Here is a 25,764-nt window from a genome sequence, read left to right as displayed (position 1 = left end):
GCTGAAATGAACAGTACTTCTAGACCTTCCAGGGAACAAAGTTACAAGAAATTACACACACAGAGAGAGAGAGAGAGAGAGAGAGAGAGAGAGAGAGAGAGAGAGAGAGATTTTTAAACATCATGAGTTCATGCTGATACTTCCAATTCTAATGTGTACTACAGAGTATAGTGTGTCTCCAGGGTACTGGGGATGCTAGAATTACTCATTTTAAAATCCAGCATTCCATACAAAATATTACGAAGATAAAAATTCTAAGACAGTCACTTACAGGATTAATAAACAGTTTTATTTAAAATGCATACATTATTTTCTTGTCCTCCACCTTTTATTGAAATTGAACTGTGTCTGTTGTCAGTGTGCAAACAGTCATATAAAACAGTCTTCAATATGTCACTCATCTGTCTGAGGTCTCTAAGCTAATATAGTGAAACCCCGTCTCTACTAAAAATACAAAAAATTAGCCAGGTGTGGTGGCACGCACCTGTAGTCCCAGCTACTCAGGACGCTGAGGCAGGAGAATCTCTTGAACCAGGGAGGGGAAGGTTGCAATGAGCCAAGATCACGCCACTGTACTCCAACCTGGGCGACAGAGCAAGACTCCATCTCAAAAAACAAAAAGCAAACGAACAAACAAAAAACATGTTAGATATTTAATTACCAACAGCAGTCTTTATGTTGATATATCTGTCATTTTGATTGTCTGAAGCTTGTTCTCTAGCATTTATTAATAAAAGCCCATGTGAACAATATTTCCTGAGTTCCTGAGTGATGTCAGTTTGAGAAGCTTTAATTTTGAAGTTGGTCAGTTTATGTCCTTGGTTCAATTTTCTTTTATTGAATACCTAAAATATATCACTGTATTTCCTTCTGGCACGAGGCTTTGCAGCCAAAAAGTCTGGTGACAATTTTCTTTCCCACCAAGTTATAAGAGCATGTTGGTCTTGTTCGCTGCTGTGACGCATGACATAGTACTTTGTTTATAAAAAAATGCCTTTTCATGCCTTCACCTTTCTTCTTCATCTTTGTCCTTTTATATTCCACATCTTCTATTTTTCTTATTCCTATTTTTCTTATTCCTATTTTTGGCCTTGACTTTGCCGAACTGATATCCTCTGTATGGAAACCAATTTAAGGACCTCCTCTTCCTCTTCTCAGACCTGTCGGAAAAACTGTCACTTCCTTCAAGTTAGCTTGGGAGTCTTCTATTCTTGAAATCTTACCCAACCCACTTTGACATATTGAAATCTTCTTTTCCTAATGACTTTGCTTACAGTTTTAATGTAAAAAAAAAAAATTCCCTGAGAAACAAATAATTTTTGAAAATAATTTTCTAGTTCTCTCATTCATTACTAAGAGAACACTCAGTAAAACAAGACTTAGACAGAGGAAGGGGATCTACATATTTGTTGCAGTAGACAGAGAAAACAGTAGCCACAACATCTTCTGATCAGTGAAAGTTCTCATTGTCCTGGAATTCTCTTCAGGATAGATTTCTCTGACAATAATCGAATTCTTATTATTTCTTGCTCAAAAGCCACTAGGTTGTCCTTATGCAGCCCCCAGGAAGTGTTGTATTTCAAGGACTATCAGGTTCGGTCTGTGGGTGTCCTTCACTTCCCATGACTTTCTCTGACGGTTTTATTCCTATCAAGTCATTTACCTCAGAGTTGCATGTGAAAGCAGGAGGCTTTTTATTGTCTTATTTACTCCTAAGACACATGCAGGTGCATTGAATGAATTACTGATTCAACTGCTTTATTATATTTAAATTTGAAAATTTAACAATGCTTAGGAATCAAAACATTCTTGAAACCAGGTCTCAATGTCCTGCACAACATTATCTTCGACATACGGCACATTCTAAACAAAAACGTGCCCAACATATAGATCTCAAATATTTTCTTCATGAATTTTACCTTTACTTTTTCTAAGGCAAAATAAGCTGATCAATATTCTATATGAAATTCTACAAATAAAATAGAGCCTGTGTCTATTAAAGTGATTTCTATATTGTACTGTAATATAAATTTGTATCTATGAACTACTTGAGGGCCAGAGCTGTATTTTATATTTTTTTGTATCTTTTTTATTCCAAGTGCTCCGTACAGTGCTTGACATATATACATGCAGACAGCTACTGAATAAGCAAGTGTGCAAATGAGTAATAGGTTGTGAATAAATAAATGTATTTATTCAAGTCAATATCTCTCAAAAATGAGAATAAATGATAGCTTTGAACTTTCCGTATGCAGGAAACTTTAGGCTGTTTAATGAGAAGTGAAACTTCTATAAGATTCTATGTGAATAAGAAAACATCAGTTGTTCACGTAAAAGGGCAGCTGATGGAGACTGTTTAAAGATTAATATTTTCCCCCAGCACCTCGTCTTCACTTAAATAAAAATAATATCAGAGCTTATGTAAATAATAAAATGTTTATCTTATCATTCAATTCCAAATTAGAAATGAAAAAGTGAGGTAATGTAAATAATAAAAGATCTATCTATCTATCTATCTATCTATCTACCTATCTATCTATCTATGTATCTATCTGTCTGTATGTTTGGTTCTTGTCTTTGTATTTCTACACCAAATCAAACTGAGGAGGGTCCAATTTATGTCTTGCTAAAGTATGATTTTCTGTGTGTGTGTCTGTGTAATATATACACTTGGCTTAGCATGTGAGAAGAGACTTGGGAATTGGTTGAGAAGATGAAAAGAGACTTGGGAATTTCCAAATATCCTTCCAGCTCAGGATCTTCTCATTAACCAGGTCCGCAGCCATAGTTACAGACTTCCCTTCCACCTCACTAAAACTACAGATGGTTTCGCTCAATTGGCATTGATTCCTTCTGTCTTGGCACAATCTCTATCTCCTACGACATTTATATAAATTAAAACACCGGTGAATGCTATACTCCTAAAATTTGTTATCTGAAATAAAGGTCATTTTTATTCAGTCCCATCATTTATTTCTTCCACTCTTCCCATCTCTCTCCTGTAAATATACTTAGTAATGTGGCCAGAACTTTTTGGACCAAGAACAAATGTTTTCAGAAAGGTTCTTTTTCTTCTTTGTTCTTTTGTAAGTAAATATTTTTGTTCCCGTTCTGAACATTGGAGCTGTTTGAATGATATTTACACCTTTGTAGATTTAAAAACTAGAAGCAGCTGGTAGGGGCTGTCCTTTTTCTGAGAGGTGCTGAAATTTTGTCTGTACTTTCTCTTTCAAGCCAGATAAGTAATTAATCCTCAACAGAAACTGACCTCTTGTAAGCTGAACGGAATAGATGGTTATAAGAAGCGTGGTACACTAGGAGTTGTCATTAATAACACCACCTTTCAAATTTCACTGTTTGAACTGAGCTGAACTTTCCAAACAAAAATAGAGAGCTGTTCTTTATGTGGTCTTCTATACTTATTCTAGTGTCTGATTTTCCAGTTAATTTAGGAAATACCCCTTTCAGTTTATATATTGTGTTTATCTTCTATTGCTGCTGTAATAAATTATCACAAACTTTGTGGCTTAAAGCAACACATTTATTATGTTTCAGTTCTGTCAGTCAGAAGTCCAACATGGGTCCCATTGTGCTAAGATTAAGATTTCATCAGGACTACATTCCTTGCTGGAGACTCCAAGGGAGAGTTCCCTTGACCTTTCCAGCTTCTAGAAACTTATTTTCTTAACCATGTGGCACCTTTCTTCATCTTCAAAGCCAGCAAAAGTGGATTCAATTCTCACATCACAGCAGCCTGATCTCTTCTGCCTCCTTCTCCCATTTTAAGGATCCTTGTGATTATACTGGGTCCAGTAAGATAATCTTTCTATTTTAAGATCAGCTAATTAGGAAACTTAATTTCATCTGCACCCTTACGTCCTCTTTGCCAGGTAACTTACCATGGTCACAGGTTCCAGGGATTAAAACATGGGAATCTTTAAGGGAACACAGTTTTGCCTACCAAATACATTTTCCATAGTGCTGGAGTGGAGTCTTACTTAAATCAGGGACTCATAGACATGCCTTCTCAAATATGTCACAATTGCTGTTAAGCTACCTGTGTAGTTGTTTCAGACTCAAAGTGTATGACTCTTAATTATTTTATACATTACTTCATAATGCAGAATGCAAACATTTACTGGTTGGAACTCAATAACATTTCATTTGTTTATAAATGAAGAAATACTGTAGCTTCTAGAATATGATGGCAAAAAGAAGATTGAAAATTATTAGAAATTTCTTAACTCAACCAAATTTAATATTGAGAAATGGATCTGGAAGAGGTTTGTTTTTATTACATTTTCAATATAAAAAGGTGTTTCTCATTCTCTTTTATCTTATAATAATGAAATTTTTTCAAACAGTCTTCTAACCCATCTCAAGCTTGCTGTGAGAAGTACTTGAAAAAATTGTTGTTATTAATAAAAATTAAAAAGTTTTTAACCCTTTTTAGTGGAGATAGTTGAGTTGAGTTAATGCTCTGTCTCAGGGCCAAAATCCAGATGTGCTCCAGATGTCATCCTCCAGATGTTCAACCATGTGCTTCCTTTAACCCCTATTTATAATAAATCTGTGAACATAAACTCATGCCTTAGATAAATTAATGCACTTTTTTCTTCCTCAGTTTCCTCATTTGCTCAGTGGTAGTTATAATATTATATATCTGACAGCATGAAGTGAGAAATCAATATGTCAAAACATGTAAATATCTACATATATATAAAGCATTAGCACAGAGTAGGTGCTCAGAGAATGTTAAGTGTCATTATTATTAACAATAACATGATGGTCCGGCCTAAAGGAATCTTTAATTCCAGCATCAGACCATCGATACCTTATTTAAAGACCTTCCTGTGGATCCATAAAACTTAAAAAACTCAAGGTTTTGGAAACACCAAATATCGTAAGAGTTGCTTTAATGTAGCTACATTTACCATAATAAAGTAAAAGGAGCAAGTCAAGCGAAGAAAGAGTGGAACAGAATATTAAGTCTCGTTGTCAAAATTAAAGTCACACCTGCTGAAAACTTCTGGGTCCCATGACAGATGGTTGAAGGAGTACCACTTGCTGTCATGAAACATAGCTCACACTACAAACATAAAGAGAAAAACTGCCATGCCTAAAAAGGGGGATTCAGGTAGGTAATAATGTAGCTTTGTGACTCATGAATTCTTATAAAAGCTGTTTTTGCTGCATTGATTTTTATTTATTAAGCATTTAAAAAATTACAGTTTTGCTTCCTGAGGTACATAGAGGGGAAGTAAAATTTTACCTTTATGTTTTCGGGATTTTTTTTTTAATTGTACCTTAGGTTCTTGGGTACATGTGCATATCATATAGGGCTGTTGCACAGGTGCATACATGGCAAGGTGGTTCGCTGCCTCCATTCCCCCATCATCTATATCTGGCATTTCTCCCCATGTTATCCCTCCCACCCTCCCCAACCCCCTGTCACTCCCCTAGACACCCCTCAACTGACCCCAGTGTGTGATGCTCCCCTCCCTGTGTCCATGTGTTCAACACCCACCTATGAGTGAGAACATACAATGTTTGATTTTCTGTTCTTGTATCAGTTTGATGAGAATTATAGTTTCCAGATTTATCCATGTCCCTACAAAGGACACAAACTTATAGTTTTTTTTTTACTATGTAGTATTCCATGGTATATATGTGCCACATTTTCTTTATCCAGTCTATCATTGATTGGCATTTGGGTTGGTTCCCGGTCTTTGCTATTGTGAACAGGGCTGCAATGAACATACATGTGCATGTGTCTTTATAATAGAACAATTTACAATCCTTTGGGCATATATCCAGTAATGGGATTGCTGGGTCAAATGGTATTTCTATTTCTAGATCCTTGAGGAATCGCCACACTGTCTTCCACAATGGTTGAACTAATTTATTCTCCCACCAACAGTGTACAAGTGTTCCTATTTCTCCACATCCTCTCCAGCATCTGTTGTCTCCAGATTTTTTAATGACTGCCATTCTGACTGACGTGAGATGGTATCTCAATGTGATTTTGATTTGTACTTCTCTAATGACCAGTGATGATGAGCATTTTTTCATGTTTTTTGGCCTCATATATGTCTTCTTTTGAAAAGTGTCTGTTCATATCCTTCACCCACTTTCAAATGGGTCTGTTTGATTGTTTTCTTGTAAATCTGTTTTCGTTCTTTGTAGATTCTGGATTTTAGCTCTTTGTCAGATGGGTAGATCGCAAACATTTTTTTCCATTCTGTTGGTTGATGGTTCACTCTAATGATTGTCTCTTTTGCTGTGCAGAAACTCTTAAGCTTAAATAGATTCCATTTGTCTATTTTGGCTCTTGTTGCCATTGCTTTTGGTGTTTTAGTCCTGAAGTCCTTGCCTATGCCTATGTCCTGAATGGTTTTGCCTAGGTTTTCCTCTTGGGTTTTTATGGTGTTAGGTGTTATGTTTAAGTCTTTAATCCATCTGGAGTTAATTTTAGTGTAAGGTGTCAGGAAGGGGTCCAGTTTCTGCTTTCTGCACATGGCTAGCCAGTTTTCCCAACACCATTTATTAAACAGGAAATCCTTTACACATTGCTTGTTTTTGTCAGGTTTGTCAAAGATCAGATGGTTGTAGATGTGTGGTGTTGCTATCGAGGGCTCTGTTCTGTTCCATTGGTCTATATCTCTGTTTTGGTATCAGTAGCATGCTGTTTTGATTACTGTTGCCTTGTAGTATAGCTTGAAGTCAGGTAGTGTGATGGCTCCTTCTTTGTTCTTTTTGCTTTAGACTGTCTTGGCTATGCAGGTTCTCTTTTGGTTTCATATGAGGTTTAAGGTGTTTTTCTCCAGTTTTGTGAGGAAGGTTATTGGTAGACAGATGGGGATAGCATTGAACCTATATGTTACTTTGAGCAGTGTGGCCATTTTCACGATATTGATTCTTTCTAACCATGAGCATGGAATGTTTTTCCAGCTGTTTGTGTCCTCTCTTATTTCGTTGAGCAGTGGTTTGTAGTTCTCCTTGAAGAGGTCCTTTATATCCTTTGTTAATTTTATTCCTAGGTATTTTATTCTCTTCATAGCAATTGTAAATAAGAGTTTGCTCTTCATTTGGCTCTCTGTCTGTTATTGGTGTATAGGAATGCTTGTGATTTCTGCACATTGATTTTGTATCCTGAGACTGTGCTGAAGTTGCTTTGCAGCTTAAGGAGATTTTGGGCAGGGACTATGGGGTCTTCTAAATATACAATCATGTCGTCTGCAAATAGAGACAGTTTGGCTTCCTCCTTTGCTAACTCAATACCCTTTATTTCTTTTTCTTGCCTGATTGCTCTGGCTAGAACTTCCAGTACTATATTGAATAGGAGTGGTGAGAGAGGGCATCCTTGTCTAGTGCCAGATTTCAAAGGGAGTGCTTCCAGGTTTTGCCCATTCAGTATAATATTGGCTGTGGGTTTGTCATAGCTTTTATCATTTTGAGATACGTTCCATCCATACCTAGTTTATTGAGGGTTTTTAGCATAAAGAGCTGTTGAATTTTGTCAAAGGCTTTCTCTACATCTATTGAAATAATCATGGTTTTTTTTGTCTTTGGTTCTGTTTATGGGATGGATTACACTTATAGACTTGCATACGTTGAACCAGATTTGCATCACCAGAATGAAGCCTACTTGATCATGATTAATAAGCTTTTTGTTGTGCTATTGCATTCGGTTTGCCAGGATTTTATTGAAAATTTTTGCATTGATATTTATCATGGATATTGGCCTGAAGTTTCCTGTTTAGTTGAGTCTCTGCCATGTTTTGGTCTCAGGATGATGTTGGTCTCATAAAATGAGTTAGGGCGGATTCCCTCTTTTTGTATTGTTTGGAATAGTTTCAGAAGGAGTGGTACCAGCTCCTCTTTATACATCTGGTAGAATTTGGCTGTGAACCCATCTGGACCTGGACTTTTTTTGGTTGGTAGGCTATTGATTGCTGCCTCAACTTCAGTCCTTGTTATTGGTCTATTCAGGATTTCAACTTCTTCCTGGTTTAGTCTTGGGAGAGTGCAAGTGTCCAGGAATGTATCCATTTCTTCCAGCTTTACTAGTTTATATGCATAGAGTTGTCTGTAGTAATTCTGACAGTAGTTTGCATTTCCATGGAATCAGTGGCAATATCCCCTTTATCGTTTTTTACTGCATCTATTTGATTCTTCTCTCTTTTCTTTTTTATTGCTCTGGCTAGTGGTCTATTTTGTTCATCTTTTAAAAAAAACAGCTCCTGGATTTATTGACTTTTTGAAGTTTTTTTGTGTGTGTCTCTATCCCCTTCAGTTCTGCTCTGATCTTAGTTATTTCTTGTCTGCTGCTAGCTTTCAAGTTTTTTTTTTTTATCTTGCACCTCTAGCTCTTTCAATTTTGATGATATGGTGTCGATTTTAGATCTTTCCTTGCTTCTCATGTGGGTATTTATTGCTATAAAATTTCCTCTAGACATTGCCTTAAATATGTCCCAGAGATTCTGGTACATTCTGTCTTCATTCTCATTGGTTTCAAAAAATATTTTTATTTCTGCCTTTATTTCATTGTTTATCCAGTTGATATCCAGGAGCCCGATGTTCAGTTTCCATGAAGTTGTGTGGTTTTGAGTTAGCTTCTTAATCCTGAGTTCTAATTTGATTGCACTGTGGTGTGAGAGACTGTTATGATTTTCATTCTTTTGCATTTGCTGACAAGTAATTTACTTCCAATTATGTATTCTATTTTAAAGTAAGTGCAGAGAAAAATGTATATTCTGTGGTTTTGGGGTGGAGAGTTCTGTAGATGTCTATTAGGTTCTCTTGATCCAGATCTGCATTCAAGTCCTGGATATCCTTGTTGATTTTCTGTCTCATTGATCTGTCTAATATTGACAGTGGAGTGTTAAAGTCTCCCACTATTATTGTGTGGGAGTCTAAGTCTCTTTGTAGGTCATTAAGAACTTCCTTTATGTAACTGGGTGCTCCTGTATTGTGTGCATATATATTTAGGATAGTTAGCTCTTCTTGTTGTATTGATCCATTTACCATTATGTAATGCCCTTCATTGCCTCTTTTGATCTTTGTTGCTTTAAAGTCTGTTTTACCAGAGACTAGGATTGCAACCCTTGCTTTTTTTTTTTGCTCTCCATTTGCTTGGTAAATCTTCTTCCATCCCTTTATTTTGAGTCTATGTGTGTCTTTGCATGTGAGATGGGTCTCCTGAATACAGTACTGATGGTTTTTGACTTTTTATCCAGTTTCCCACTCTGTGTCTTTTGATTGGGGTGTTAGTCCATTTACAATTAACGTTAATATTGTTATGTGTGAATTTGTTCCTGCCATTTTATTACCAGTTGGTTGTTTTGCCCTTTGGTTGGCACAGTTTCTTCATTGCACCACTGGTCTTTACCATTTGGTTCTTTTTTGCAGTGGCTGGTACTGGTTTTTCCTTTCTGTGTTTAGTGTTTCCCTCAGGAGCTCTTGTAGGGTAGGTCTGGTAGTGACAAAATCTCTCTAAGCAATCTAAGCTTGTTATTCTAGTTAGCATTTCATCTAAATTTTTTCAAGGTTTTCAGTTTCTTTGCATTGGATTAGAACATGTTCTTTTAGCTCAGAGAAGTTTCTTACTACCCACCTTCTGAAGCCTGCTTCTGCCAGTTCATCAAATTTGTTCTCCATCCCGTTTTGTTCCCTTGCTGCTGAGGAGTTGTGTTCCCTTGGTGGGGGTGAGGCGTTCTGGTTGATGGTTTCATCCTTTTTGAGCTGGTTTCTTCCCATCTTCTTGGATTTATCTAGCTTTCATTTCAGGTAGCTGCTTGGGGAGGTGGCCTTCCCTTTGTCTGCCTGCAGAGGTGCTGCTAGGCTGCCATCGATTCAGTGGAGCTGCTGCATAGATTTACTGTGTCTTTTGTTTACCAAGGAAGATTCGGCCCACCTCTGCAATGGCAGCTGCTCTTCCCCCTGCCAAGCTTGATCGTTCCTGGTCACTCTCTTACTGATGTACTGGCCGCAACACTCTCAAGTGAAAGGGTTTCAGACTGCTGGGCTTGGTAGGGGAGGGATCCTCCCAGCCATATTGCCTGATTCCCTGCTTTCAGATCCCTTTCTTTCTATGGGGCAGGTAGCTCTGTCCCGCAAGCTTTCTCAGCGTCAGCCAGTGCTTCCACCTAGATCTGTCCCGACAACTCTGGCACTGCCAGAGTCGCTGCTCAGCCCGTTCAGGCAGTTCGTGCTGACATTTCAGCCCAGCACAGGTCTCCTGTTCTGTGGGTGGTGGAGGGCTTGGGTGAAGTGCAGTATCTGAACTGAAGTCCCAGAGAGGGAGCCCCCATTGCTCCAGTCAGTTGCATGCACCTCCTGGGTGGAGCAGTGCAACTGCCTCAGCTTGTCCTCCTTTTTTTATACCCCCCGGCCAACCACACTACAAAATGAACCTGGTGCCTTGTTTGGAACTGTGGACACCACTTGGCTTCTGCATCTCTCTCGGGAACTGCATTCCAGAGCTGCCTCTATTTGGCCATCTTGGAAACCCCCTATAATAACTTTAAAAATTTTTTTGAGATTCATTTTCTGGTTAACACTTTGTTCTATACACCATTTACATACATCTCTTAAAAATCCCAAATTTATCAGTTAGTTTAATTACGTTACTGAATATGTAAAATATAATAAATCAAATTCATTTATTCCTCAGGTGATTATGATTTTCAAAAAAATTAAATGCCAATGTAATAAAAATCAAATTGCATTGCATAAAAGATGGATAGAGAATTATTTGATAGTAATTACAGAATTATCCTTTAAAAATAGTTTTTGTCAGAATAAAAAAAAGAAAAAATATTGTTTTTGTCTTTAACACATGCACACACATAACTGTTAAGAGAATTAATAAATCCTTCAAAGTGAAGCAAATACTTCACAATTTCATTTTTCTCCTAACTGTGGTTTTATAAAATTTATTAAATAATATGGTCAACAAATGAGCATCTACTCTGAGTGAAGCAGTGGACTAGGCACTGAGTTATAAGTAAGAAAAATTAATAACAAATATGATCTGATGATCTAATGGGATAATGAAATAGTACATATGTAATTACAAGTATAATTATTAGTCACAAGGAGAAGTGTAAACTGTAGAAAACAAGTTTTACCTTCCCTGGGGGCTCAAAAGTTTTCTTTGAAGGAGTAATATTTTAATTAAATCCTGAATAATGAAAAAGAATTTGCAAGGCAAGAAGTAGGATGAGTTTCCCGGATAACACCCTGGGCAAATGCCAGTTATCAAAAATCAAGTCCTTTTGAGGAGGCAGAAAGCCAGGATGATGAAACGAAGAGAATTAAACTGAGTAGTGTGAGGTGCAGCTAGAGTGTTTGGCGTCAGGTGTCATTAAGGAACTTCCAAGTCAACTGAGGAATTACAGATGTTATCCTGAGATGGTAGGAAACCACTGAAAAACTGTAACCAGTGAAGACATTTGGTTAGTGTCTTAAATAAAAAAACATACGTCATTGGATTACTGTATGGGGCACAAGAATGGATTGCAGAAAATGTAAAAGCAGTCCCGGGGCAATGCAACGTTTCAAGTGAGAATATGAAAGCTTTAAACGAGGACTATGGCAGTGATAGACAGGGAGGGAAAGGTGGATTTGGGACATATTTATGTTGTACATCCTACAAGGACTGGTGGATTACTGGATATAGAAGAAGAAAGTCGAGGAAGATTCAAAGATGAAACTGGTTTCTGGTTTGAGCAACTGAGTAAAGAATTGGGTCTTTCTGCCCTGCAGAACATTAAAATAAGAGCAGGTTCTTGGGTGAATTGTGATTAGTTTTGGACTTTCACTTGGAGACTTAAAAAAATCCAAATGGAGATATTGATTAAGTAATAAGAAGGGTGGCCAAGGTTAAAGTCATTGACAAATGGATGGGATGGTAATCTAAACCGCAGGAGACATGAAATAATTTACAATAAAAGAATAATAGGGAAGAAAATAAGCTTTGATAAGGATGGGATGGAAAATGCATAATAGGCCAAAAAAAAAAAAAAAACAGTGTTTGAGGAAGAGCAAACACAGAAAAACTCAGAAAGTACAGTGCATAGAGAGCCAAAGTAAGAGAGCAAGAAATTATAAGTATGATGAACAGTATCAAATCCTGTGAAGAGATAAATTTCAAAAAGGACTAAAAAATGTCATTTGAATTTACTAACATTAAGTCCATTGATGCATTTAATGTTAGTAATTTTAGGGAAGTATAAAAGGCTTTGGAACTATTTAGAGTTTTGGGGGGTAAAGGAAAGGGACTAACTAACCATTTCAAGATGAATTGTGGTGGGTAGAGAAGAGGTGAAACTATGTCCATGAATGGGGTAATTGCTGCTCAGGAAGAGACTGTTTAGCTGATAACCTTTATTTAGCATGCCAACGTGCTAACAGATTTCCCTCTGTACTCAAATAATAAGTGGATATTCTGTAGGAAAAGGAGAATATTGACTTTGAATAGATTCATGAAACTTTCATCGTAATTAAGGTAGACTTTTCTATCAGGGAGTTTCGTCAATCTATCCAAAGTCAATACTTTCCTTTCAGATTCATAATGTCGTAAGCTCTGATAGAGTTTTATGGTACTTAAGGAATTATTTCACCTGCTAAGAAAAGTCCGCAAAATGCTTGTTTATAGTTATTTATCATATATCTGTCTTATAAGCTCTTTTCTTTCAAATTAAATATTTTTTCTTTCCTTTTATCCTCTTTCTAGGACAATTTCTGTCTTCTTTTGTATTATCAAGGAGATATTTGGAGCAGAGTCAACCCTCTCAGTTTCATAAAATAAAAAATGGCATATTCTTGGCAAACAGATCCTAATCCCAATGAATCACATGAAAAGCAGTATGAACACCAAGAATTTCTCTCTGTAAATCAACCCCATTCTTCTTGCCAAGTCAGTCTGGGTTTTGATCAGATAATAGATGAGATCAGTGACAAAATTCCACACAAGAATGAAATTGATGAAAACACCTTTTCTCTGCCCAGTGTACCAGAATGGGACTCAAGAGGGCATTCATTAAACAAAGCACACCAAATATCTTTGAATGAATTCACTTCTAAAAGCCCTGAAGTCTCCTGGCATCAACTTAGAAGAGCACCAGAAATTGGGTTTAGTCCTTCCGTGTTACCAAACCCCCAAAATATGAATAAAGAATGCCCCTGGGGAAACCCCATAGGAAAACATCATGGTGCTGATGATTCCAGATTCAATGTTTTAGCTCCATCATTCACAAGTCTGGATAAAATTAATCTGCAGAAAGAATTAGGAAGTGAAAATCATAACTACCATATAGGATTTGAAAGTAGCATTTCTCCTACAAATTCAACCTTCTTAACTGACTTCATGCGGAAAGAAGGGAACAAAAGGAGTGGACATATGAACATTGTAGAACCTTCTTTGATGCTTTCGAAAGGCTCTCTTCAACCCAGGATGTGGGAAAGTACATGGCAGGAGAACATAGAGGTATGTATAATACATGTCAGTCTAAACATATGAATCTGAAAGACTCATTCAATAATATATTGGGTTAATTTGGTAATGAAGGTAACTGACCATAATAAGGGAAATCTATATTACTTTTGAAAAAAATTATTTTCATAAATAATGTGTTTTTGTATGAATGATTTCTTTCTGAGAAAAAGGGAAATACATTTTTTAAAATATCATCTTTAAAGTTCCAGTTCCAGGTTCATCAAAACTATTATAAAATTTTGTTTAGTTTTAGTTATGATACTTACAGTTCATTGATAAAAATAGAGTTGAAGATTTCACGGATAATATTTTCTATTTTTTTAATGCACATACACAAACACACATATCTTTCATTACATTGATATATCAAGTCACATTGTAATGACTTGGAACTTTATATCATTATTGGTAGAAAAAAATACCCAGAGGCTCTTAATTTATACTATTGGCAGGCAACTTCTGTTGAGATCATTCCAAGGGCAGGAAATTAAGTATTCATTGTGTGACTCATCTTAATGGTTTCATTACTAGCTTTCCAATCATTTTAGTAACCAGAGTTTTTTTCTGTATTTGGATATTTCTCTACTTACTTCTCTGCTTGAGTCTAGATACAAGTAAAAGCAGAAGTAAATATTATTGCAGAAGAAACATTATTGCAGGCGCAGTGTGCTGGGTGAGGCAGACAGGTTCTTTATTTATTCAACAACGATTTATCAAAGCCTCAAAGTATATTGTGATATGCTATCCAGAATGAATGTAAAGAAGAAAATATGGTACCTGAATTCAGGAATAGATACTGCTCATATTAACTTGCAAACGAATAGTGGCAACATTGTAAAATAACAGATGGAGTAAGTGCGTAGGAAAAGAAACACCTAATTCTACTTCATTCAAATTCACTTGCAAAAGAGGTACCACCTCAAATGATCTAAATTAAAATTCAGGAAACCTTAGGGCTGTCTAGTTCTGATCACAACAGTGTAATAATTACTAAACTTTCCCTATTAAAAACGAATATACAGGTAGATGAAATAAATGAAGTAGCTGATTGCAGCTGTTGAATATAAATCCTTGAGAAAAGTGAGCCCTGTGATCAGTCTGTGCTTGAAGGCAATTTCATGCTGCTATGCAGGCTGGTAGAGCCCAATTTGAGAAGCAGCATCACTGACTGAGAAGGCAGAGCCTGCAGTTCCAAGTTGCAGAAGCAGCTACGATTTGACAAGCAGAGTGCTAAAGAAGAGGCAGCTTTGAAATGGGTATGGGTCAGAACGCTAGAGAGGACTTACTGCTTGGCCAAGTACTGGGAGGTGCTTGCAAGGCTTAGTAGATAATGTCAGCTTTTGACTGAGAATTGGATGGGATTGTGTTAATTACACAGAATTGAAGTTACAATGCAGAAATGTGGGCCAAATTAGAGAAGAGACTGGGCTGAGTACTTCAAGCATTCAAATGAAGCTACAAAGCCATGTCTTGAGAGTAAAACTTGTGCTCTAAAATGAATGCTACATCAACCAAAATAGATGTGACCTAACAAACAAAAATAATAGTAATAAGGCAAATAAAACAAGTAGGATTTTAACTGCCGGCCAAAGGAAAAAAATTTTAATTATGATTTATAAAGTGCCATCTACAATATTCAACATAAAATAAAAATACACAGATATATAAAGAAGCAGGGAATTTTGTCTCACGCTCAAGAAAATAACCCTATCAGTCAAAAGAACCTCTGAGATAGTCCAGATGTTGGAATTAACACAGGGACTTTAAGTTGGCTATTAAAAGTATGTTCAAGTAGATAAAGATGTTTATAATGGCTAGCTCAATGATGATCCTAGCTCAGTGATGATCCTAGCTCAATGATGATCCTGGCTCAGTGATGATCCCAGCTCAGTGATGATCCTGGCTCCATGATGATCCTGGCTCAGTGGTAATCCTGGCTCACTGATGATCCTGGCTCAATGATGATCTCAGCTGGAAAATAGAAACAGCAAGCAAACAAACAATCAAAAACAAAGACCAAGTCCAGTGCTGAAAACAGAGACTATAAGACAAGAAACATAATACGTGGACAATTGGAATGCTAACAGGAGGAAAGAAAAATACAGAGCAAGATTAATTTGGATAAATAATGGCCAAGAAATTACTAAAATTTGATAGAAAATATCAAATTATAGATCTAAGAAGCTCACCACAACCCAAATGGAATAAATACAAAGTCAGCTACATGTAGACATTTTATACTCAACCATCTAAAAACCAAAAGAGAAAATTATGGAAGGGGGCAAAAAGGGAAGAAAAGGTTTCACACAGTGGAACAAGAATCTGAATGAAAGCGAACTTCTCACTGGAAACAATGGAAGTCAGAGATAATAGAATGACATTTTAAAATTCTTTAAAAGAAAATGAAACATACTTCTATATCCATTGAGTATAAGTTTCAAAACCAAAAACAAAGTAAGTACATTACTATAAACAAATGTTGAAAGAAATTAGTCAGCTAGCAGACACATGAGAAATGCCAAATTAACTACTTCAGGTACAAAGAAAATGACACCAGATGGACTCTAGGAAAGGCGAAGAATGATAGAAATAGTAAATATGTTGAATAATACACATGACTACTTTAAAATTTTTGAAAGACAATGGACTAAAGCGATATAATGGCATGTTATTGTAGGATTTATTGTGTATGCAGATAAAAACTATGTGACAATAACGACAATGGGTGGAAGGGGGTTAAATGTTATTTTGCTGTTGTAAATTCTTACATGTTAAATGCAATGGTACAATAGTAAGTAAACTGAGATATATTAAGGATGTACATTGTAATTCCTAGAGCTAGTACCATGAATTATATATTTAAAAAAATACAAAGAATAAAATCTAAAAATACAGCAGAGGAATAAAATAAAATCAAAATGTTGGGAGAAATAAAAGAACAGAATAAAATAGAAAAGACAAATAGAAAGAAATACAAATAAGACAGTCTTAAATCTAACAATTTCCATAAATATACTAAATGTAAATAGAATAAACATTCCAAACAAAAGGCAGAAATTGACAAATGAGATAAAAAAGAAATGCGTCAGTTACTGTCTGCAAGTATTAGGAAACAAAGGCAGAGATAGGTTGAAAGTAAAAGAAACAGAAAGATTTGATACTCAACCAGAACAAAAAAAGCTTGTATGATTATTAATATCAGAAAAAGCATATTTCATGGCTGAGCGCTATGAGAGAAACAAGGGGTCATTTTAATGCTGAAATGGTCAATCAGGAAGGGATAATAAATCGAAATATGTATGTACCTAATAACAGAGCTTTAAAATGCAGAAGGCAAAAACGGTTTCGTTAATCCTACGTGCACTCTCTGGCCAAGCTATTCATTTGTTTATTCCCAAGCCTTTTGTGCATGCATTCCCAGTAAGTGAAGCATATGTTCACATAATTACTTGTATATGAGCATGAATAGTTTTTTTTGAAATAACAAAAAGCTAAAGACAATCCAGATGTTCATTAACAGGAAGATGACTAGACAGATTGTGGAACAGTTACACAGTGGAAAACAGTCAGCAGTAACAATGATAAGCTGTTGATACGTGTGATAGCAGGAATAATTTTAAAATATGTGTATCATTATGTGAAAGAAGCCAGAAACAAAAGAACACATATACCTTGTTTGTGGTGATAGAAATCTGAATAACAGTGGTTATCAAATAGATATGCTGATTTAATAAATGGGGACATTTTCTAAAATGAAAGAAATATTCTATATTGTCATTGGGGTATTGATATCACAGCTTTATGCCTTCCACAAAACTCAAATTATATACTTAAGATCTACGCATTTTTTAAATCTAAAAAGATTTAAAATGAAATATGAATTAAACTTCAAAACAATAAAATTGTAGAATGATATTAATATGAATAGTTTCTTTTCACCAAATTAGATTAATTTGGTAGTTTTTGTTTTAAGTCAATAGGTTGTTCCATTCAGCTAGTGGAAGTACCTCAAGGCAGTAATCTGAGTCTGGCCTCTTTCTGCAACAAAGTAAAAAAGTGAGTATTGCTATTTCATCAAACTTTGAAATCTTTGTGCCTAAATAAATTTGTGTATTTTGACATCACTGAACTGATTAATTTTGCATATAAAAGCCATGTAATTTCAGAACACACTAAAAAATAGAAAATTTTCACAAATTAGTTCTTTAATCAACTTCTGTTAATGTTTTTGTTGTTGACAGTCAAATACATGCTTTTCTCTTGAAAAGCTGGTTAAAGTGAAATGTTCCTATAAATTCAGACCTGTACTTGTTGTTTGTTCGTGGTTTGGTTTGAAGCGAATTATTATTATTCTTCAATGACGTAAGTGACTAACTCCTCTTGCTAAGCCCCAAATTAACACAAATTTATTCTTCCTACCTGGGATAGTCTATTTAGAATTATTATAGTTCACTCTTATCTTGAGTGGATTGGCAAAATATTAAATAAATGTGAGTGTGTTAATTCATTGAAAAATAAATTTGATCACTAGTGGATATTCCAAAATAAAAGCACTGATATTTTGCTAATCTAAAAATACTATATACGACATATATACTCATATATAGTATTTTTAGTACAGAGAAGGTCTCCCCACATAAATACATATATGTCAGGCGTGCTGGTGTGCACCTGTAACCCCAGATACTTGGGAGGCTGAGGCAGAACTGCTTGAACCCGGGATGTGGAGCTTGCAATGAGCTAAAATCACACCACTGCACTCCAGCCTGGGCAACAGAATGAGACCCTGTTCCAAAAAAAAAGAAAAAAGGCCAAGTGCAGTGAACTGCATCTCAAAAAATAAAAAAAGGAAAAGAAGAAAAACTCACGCATTCATATTTTAAATCCTTAGTTTTAATTCAGTTGTAACTGTTGTTTGAAATACAATAACTATACGTTTTTATAAGCTTTCACTTTCTACCAAAAGATTATTTGAAATTAAATGTTGGAATCATTTATTTAATCATTAAAGTCTATTTCATTGTCTAATAACTAGCTCATGCATGAGAGATATTCAAATTTAAAATAAACAAACAAGCAAGGTCCCTGCCTCATAAAACCTACAACCATAAGAAGGATTGAAAGGCTTACATACAAAGATACAAAACAAATCACTTCAAGTTCATGAAAATGTTCAATCTTTAATTAGTTTCTTGCTCTAGTTTATGAAAAAAAATTGAAATAGTGCTTAGGATTGCTAAATTAGGATCTTTAATGTTGTCAGTATTTGCTCTTTCAGGAATAAGCTACTCACTGTAAAAAAATGATAAGCAAAGCTAGAAACTTGCTACTTTAAGTCTAAAATATGGTTCATTTTTAGTTATTTACTTTAAGTCTAAAATATGGTTCATTTTTAGACTTAAAGTAAATAACTTTCTTAATACTTTAAGATAGCACTCTTCTGTATAACTTTACTCACAGAGCACATTATTAGCTCCTCCAGCAACCTTCTTTTTTTTTTGAGACGGAGTTTCGCTCTTGTTACCCAGGCTGGAGTGCAATGGCGCGATCTTGGCTCACCACAACCTCCACCTCCTGGGTTCAGGCAATTCTCCTGCCTCAGCCTCCTGAGTAGCTGGGATTACAGGCATGCACCACCATGCCCAGCTAATTTTTTGTACTTTTAGTAGAGACGGGGTTTCACCATGTTGACCAGGATGGTCTCGATCTCTTGACCTCGTGATCCACCTGTCTCGGCCTCCCAAAGTGCAGCCTTCTTTTTTAAAACACAATTTCATACTCTTAGGTAAAATATTCTTGTGGATGCAGTAGTGACATCAAAATACTTTATGTGATGATTTTCCAGTAGCTTATAGTACATTTTTCAAGCTCTTTAATATAATTTTTCTAAATAGTTTATTTTATCATAGTCATGAAAGCTAAAACATACACCAAACAATAACGTTAGCATAGTGAAAAGAAGTTGTAAGTTCTATTCACACACTCTTTCCTTGTTTTCAACAATTTTTTTGTTGGCAAATATTCACAAAATGACTAAATGTATGCATGCATAATTATTTTGTATACAACAGGATATTTACAAAACAGTAAGTATGTTTGAGGATCTACTATGTGGTAAGCACTCTTAATTGAAAAGAAGGTCAAATAGAATTTGAGAGCTGTTTCAAAAGAGGTTCCCCAAAACTTTGATTACTCATTGTAACATACTTTAAAGCCACATGTTTCAAAACTATGCCATATTCTTGTAACAAATATGATAACATCATAGCATATGACAGCAGTTTCTGGCCTATGGTAGATGCTCAGCAAAGGTTTAGGAGAAAATGAATCATGAATTTGTACTTTAATTTATTGAAACGGTAGAAGATGAAATCACGGATGCATTGAGAAGTGTCTTATTACATGGTAAATTCTAATTCATAGAGCTCCTCAGTCCGGACTCTAGACCTTTGCGTTAGAGTATAACAATGAGGAGGGGCCCATGTCCTTATTCTGAGCCGCGGTTCTCAAACCGCAGTTCCAGAGCGGCAACACCAGCAGCTTACCTGGGAAATTGTTAGTAAGACCAGTTTGGGGGACCCTCCAGAGATCTAGTGAATCAGAAACTAAGGAGGTGGGAGCCAGAACACAAGTGGATACAGATGCATGCCAGGCCGTTGGGTGGATGTGTTTTTACTTACCCATTGCCAGGCTTCTCATGGAGGCGACGTTTCCATGGAATAAAGCTTTAGTGTCACACAAACAGCTAGGAGGGCGCAAAGGTAACTGCAGTTGCTGCACTTTAAGAAGAGAACCATTAAGTTTAGATGTCAGCATAGTTAACATTAAAAAAAAAGACCCCGAGATTTCATATTTGCCCTCAGAAGCATTTTAAATATCTACTTGAAAATATCTTCATGTTATATTCTACTTTATATGTGTATATTGCTTTACAATCTGTAAATCTTTTACACGTCTTTTCTATTGTAATTATCATGGTAAAGTTTTGAGGTAGATATTAATATCCTCATTGTGCAAAGAAACTAGTCAGATAACTTGGCTCTGGCCATAACGTGACTAAATGAGACTGCCAGGATTCAAAGTCAAGGCTTCTGGCTCCGAGGATAAGCTGTTCTGCAATTCTCTGACGCATTTATGTGTAAGTCATTGTTCAGAACATAAGAATTACTTTTAGGCTCTAATATTTGTGTAAAATTCAGGTAGTTGTGTAGTATCCAAAAATTGTAAAGAAAACGTAGAGGCAAGAATAGTGTTAACAAACTTGACACGAACAAGAGAATGTATTTACCAAAATTTCTTTCTTTTTTTTTTTTTTAGAGAGGGAAGGAAGGGAGGAAGGGAGAGGAGGAGGAAGGGAGGGAGGAAGGAAGGGAAGAAGGAAGGAAGGGAGGAGGGGGGAGGGAGGGAAGGGAAGGAAGGAATTCAAGCAATGAGAGAGACATTGCCAACCTGGATCTAGAGGCTTACAAGTTGATTTCTTTTTTTGAGAGAAGGAAAGAAAAAAAAAAATGAGTAAAGGAGAGAAAGAGGAAGAGAGAGAGGGAGGGTGAACGGAAATATTGCTTTATTCAGAAAATAAAATGGGTATTAATAATGGCCAATCAATGTTTCATTTAAACCTATAAGTAGGTGTGATGTGGTATTGATAAGAATGTATATTTTGTGTATTTGAAGTGGAGAGCTCTATAAATATTTATTAAGTTTACTTGTTCCAGATCTGAGTTCGAGTCCTTGATATCCTTATTAATTTTCTGTCTCATTGAATCCAAAATTTCTAAATCGAAATGAGTGACTTGCAGCTTGACAAAATTAGGTGTGAAAGAACTCCGAAAGGAAGAACTCTGAAATCAAAAGCGATGTAAATGAAGCAAGTAATAATATTCAGAGTGAATCCTCACATTTTATGTTATGACAATGAATTCTTAATTATTTCAAGTGAGATGCTCCTGGGGAAGCCTAAGGAACAGTCCTTGACACTTTTTTTTTTTTTTTTGGTATAATTGCAATCTCTACCAATCTGTTCTCGCTAAATACACTGCACCACAAATCAATTATTGATTGCTTTGAGGTTTTAAATCTTTCATAGCACAACACTCCATGAAGTTTCTCATAATTACATGTTTTAAACTGTATCTTGCAGATCTTGTCCTAAGCATTTGTCTTCACATATATTTTTCAGAATCAGAGAAAGATATCACGCAGCTGACATTAATTTCAACTCTGGGAAGATCTGGAGCACTACTACAGCATTTCCGTATCAGCTCTTTTCTAAAACCAAGTTTACTATACGTATTTTTACTGATAACTCAACACAACCACTTCATTTGATGCCATATGGTAAGCAATCTGGCGAATAAGTAGACAAATCTACACAAAGCTGGTATTGGCTATGTAGCCTTGAATTCAAAGTCTCAAATTATTAAAAAATAATATTAGCTACTGCTTTTCTCTGAAGTGAATTAAGAAGAAAACATCAGAAAGCCTTTTGGTAATATTTAAGAGAGGAAAACAGAACTATTTTCTTAAAGAATTATCTTCTTTAGAAAGAATATTTTATCTTCCTACTAATATTTTATCTTTCTACTATAAAATGCTTAATAGCAAGTATAGCAAGTTTTTAATATATTAAACAACTGAATTTCAAAAAGATTCTAGATAAAGATGGTATTTAAGTAAAAATGGCTGTTTCTACCTATTAGGAAGAAGTATTTCATTGAACTATAAATAAATTGTGAGGTAGAATAGATGTGGTTACACAGAATCTCTGTTTCCACAATGTGATACAGTATAATTTACCTGTATCAGAATTAGCAAACCTATTGGCTCAGTCTCTGTGGGTGAAACCCAGGATTTTATACGTTATCAGATTCTCCTGATTGTTACTTTTCTAAAGTTTGAGAATATATGTGAAGTTATTTCGTGTCTGACTTTATTGTTATAGTCCACTGTTTTGGAAAACAGTATTTGTTCTTTAAACACTTAGGTTACTAACAAGTGAGTGTCCACCCATCCACAGGGAACTATTTCCTGACACACAATGATCCTTTAAATATTTTCTTTTATTTATTAATTACTGTTGTTATTGTGCTTCTTTCTCACTCTATTCAAGGCTCTACACTAATGCAGATGACCACAGACATAGCAGGGCTATATTGGTATATTAGTTAAGACCCTCTTGGTTTGAAATGAAAAGAAATCAATTCCCGATAGCTTAAGCAGAAAAAAATGTTTTTAAAGAATGTAGGGATTTATTATAGAATTTAAGGATAAGAATTTTGGCAAACAATTAGGAATGTATGAAAAACAGCAATAATCAAGCAGTCCAAAATGCCTGTGTGCATCTTGTTTTATTCCTTCATATAATTACTTCCTATACCCCTCTCACTCGCTAGTCACTCATTTCTTCTGCTTATCCAAAACAAGTGGGAAGCCAGGCTATCCCGCTAGCTATCAACAGACAGTTAGTTCAGCATCTCTATGGGATCCAAATCCCAGTTCCTAAGAGCAAGATTCTTATTATTCAGCCAAGGTCAATGGTGCTACACCTCGATCCAATCAGAAAGATGGCAGGTGGGCCGGGCGCGGTGGCTCACGCCTGTAATCCCAGCACTTTGGGAGGCTGAGGCCGGTGGGTCACGAGGTCAAGAGATCGCTATTATAAACCCTATTTCACAGATGAAGAAACTAGGTCAAAAAAGTGAAATAACTTGTTAACATGAATCAACTAAAAAATGGGAAATCTACATTATTCTCATGTCTTAGTGACATCTCAGTCATCACAGAATTATCTTAATATCAAGGCATGAATATAAATATTAACTGGTATAAATGGTGTGAAAATATTTATTCCAGTTAATTCGGAATCCTTTTATCATGCCGATACCCTTAGAAGGAGCAATATGTCTCACTTAAGTTGAAAATGGAAAGAATAAAACACCCCCTGGAACCTTTGCCTGGCTATATCCAAGTCCCTGAGTGTATTTCCCAAGTCCCTAAGGGAAACTGCAGTAGATTATCTTCTATGCAGAACTACAGCTTATCAAGGGCTTTAACATGAGAAACACTAAACCTAGCTTTGTTACATTATATAAAAACAGAACTGATCAAAGAAATCACACACAAATTTTTCCAAAATATCTTTAAATCTAACCTGACTAATAAATGAGATGAATCTCACTTTAATCCCCCTTGATGAAGCTAGACAGTTAGAATCCTTCATAATGTGTTGCTCATATTCTGTGCTCAAAGACTTTTTGTAGTATATGATACACTTTTATTGACTTTTATTATTCCGCTTTGTCTTTAGCTAATTATCTTGTCAAAGACCTAATTACAGAAATTCTGCATTTTTGTACAAATGATCAGCTACTTCCCAAAGATCATATTTTAAATATATGTGGCTCTGAAGAATTTTTACAAAAGTAAGTATTTTAAAAAATTTTTGTTATTGTGACAATCCGTAAATATTGTTACCCCGTGTTTTTGCTTTTGTTTTAAACAGACTTTACACAAACATTATAGTCATAATCAGCATAATTAAACCGATTTTACCCCCTTTGCAGTAAATTTGAAATTTTCTAAATCATTAACAATTTTATTCTTGATTTTATTTTATATTATGACTATTTATGAAAACAAATATTTAAATGATCTGTGACTAGGGTGAGCAACCCTGTCAGTTTGCTTAGGGAGGCAGCTCTCGGGATGTGGGAGTCTCAGCTCTGAGACCAGTAAAGCCCCAAACTAGGACAGGTAACTCATGCCACCTGTAAGAAAGCTCGTTAGAACTAATCACAGTTCAGTAAATACATTCTGTGGTGATATGTAATTTTTTGTTTAGAATAATACTTGTATGTTGATTACAAATTTCTTTTTAAATCGCAGGGACCTTAAATGTAAGCATTATAACTTTTTTTTATAGAAGAGTTCAGCTCTAAAACACCATTTTGTTATTAAGGCAGTTTATTAAAAACAATTGCAAAACCATGTTCTCATGTATATCAACTTCAAATACTTACTTGATAAAAAAAAAATCATCTTTTAGTTTCCCTAAACAACCATTTGCTTGAAATTCTCAGAGACTAACCTTGAACAAGTAATACAGCTTAAAAAAAAAATACTTATTTGCTGGTATTGGATAGTTATTCTAAACAGTAAAGTATTTAAAGACTAAAATGTTTAATATAGTGGATTCCCATTTATATAGCCTCTTTGCATCTCTACAAGTATCTAAAGATTGAAAACCATCTAATCGGAAGTAAAAATGTATTTCCTTTGAAATTCCCATTGTCACTGTCATTATTATTCCATCATGAATGCACTTGAAATTATCTTTTGGGTCATTCAGTAAATTTGATGATATTCTTAGTAGTAAATCCAGTTGTTTATTGTGCAATGTTCACTGTCAATGGCTTTTAAGACTAATTATTTTCTGTTATGTGGGAAAAATATCTTATTATTATTATTTTAATAACAATGTATCATATTAAAATATTTCAATAACATTGTTATAATTATCTTACATTAAATAATAATATAATTATTATTTTATATTAAATAATCAAAATAAATATTTATATGAACTTACATACGTTTTGCTGCACTAAGCTCATAGATATTCCCCTTTTTCCTTTATTTGAACTTATTGACACACTCAATTACTAATCTGCTACCCTCTCCCAACATGAGATTTTGACAGTAAATCCTATGAGCACAGGAAAATATTTTAACAAATTTAACCTTATATTGATTACTCATTGAAACTCGTCTTTTGAATGTGCAGTTTTCAAAACGTACATCTGGACTTTTCTTGATGCCAAACCATTAGATCCAAAGAACAAAACGTTGTCAAATATTTGCATGAAGTTTCAGCGGCAGGAAACCTCATCCATGAAGCAATTGTACTAAAGAGATAGAAATTTGGAAAAGTACAATGTGGAGAAAATTTACACACCTTAATTTAATTACTGCTTTAAATAGGTAAATTATTCATAAACAGATGGCTCAGTATTTAATATTTTAGCTTTTTCAGTCATTTAATCATATTAAAATTTCTTTAATTGGGTTTTATTAAGATAGGAAAGTTGCCAAATATTAATATAGGTTAAATATAGTCATTTATTCCCTAACGGATGTTGAAATATTTGTGTATATCAAGGATTTGCATATGATTTAAGAGTAAGAGCCTACTTGTATTGATACAACTCATTTTAATGTGCAGAATATTTATTACTGTTTTTTCTAGTATCTAAAGAAATATATAT

General features: G+C 35.1%; 1 protein-coding gene and 1 long non-coding RNA gene across 6 annotated transcripts in view; one reads left to right on the top strand and one right to left on the bottom strand.

Annotated features, from left to right (window-relative positions):
* Positions 1-25,764, top strand: part of PIK3C2G (phosphatidylinositol-4-phosphate 3-kinase catalytic subunit type 2 gamma) — a 414,912-nt gene that overhangs the window by 31,430 nt on the left and 357,718 nt on the right. For 4 of the 5 annotated variants that reach the window (XR_013522259.1, XR_013522260.1, XM_035255241.3 and 1 more), the window contains exons 1-4: positions 12,767-13,492; positions 17,475-17,557; positions 21,681-21,838; positions 23,808-23,922. Coding sequence is in view for 3 of the 5 variants with exons in the window: in XM_035255241.3 (XP_035111132.3) it covers positions 12,818-13,492; positions 17,475-17,557; positions 21,681-21,838; positions 23,808-23,922 (1,031 nt within the window). In the remaining 2 variants the exon portion in view is untranslated. Of the gene's footprint in view, positions 1-12,739; positions 13,493-17,474; positions 17,558-21,680; positions 21,839-23,807; positions 23,923-25,764 lie in introns of those variants that run through there. The other variant, XM_017975799.4, reaches the window with a different exon arrangement.
* LOC144577742 (uncharacterized) lies at positions 15,082-20,353 on the bottom strand. The gene is made up of 2 exons (XR_013522261.1): positions 20,182-20,353; positions 15,082-15,472 (listed from the first exon to the last, which is right to left on the bottom strand). It is a non-coding gene; the product is annotated as an uncharacterized LOC144577742 (long non-coding RNA).

The sequence above is a fragment of the Callithrix jacchus genome, chromosome 9 (genome assembly GCF_049354715.1).
Source record: "Callithrix jacchus isolate 240 chromosome 9, calJac240_pri, whole genome shotgun sequence".
Classification (NCBI taxonomy): domain Eukaryota; kingdom Metazoa; phylum Chordata; class Mammalia; order Primates; family Cebidae; genus Callithrix; species Callithrix jacchus.
Note: the sequence above shows the minus strand (reverse complement) of the source record. Positions and strands in the feature narration are given on the sequence as shown.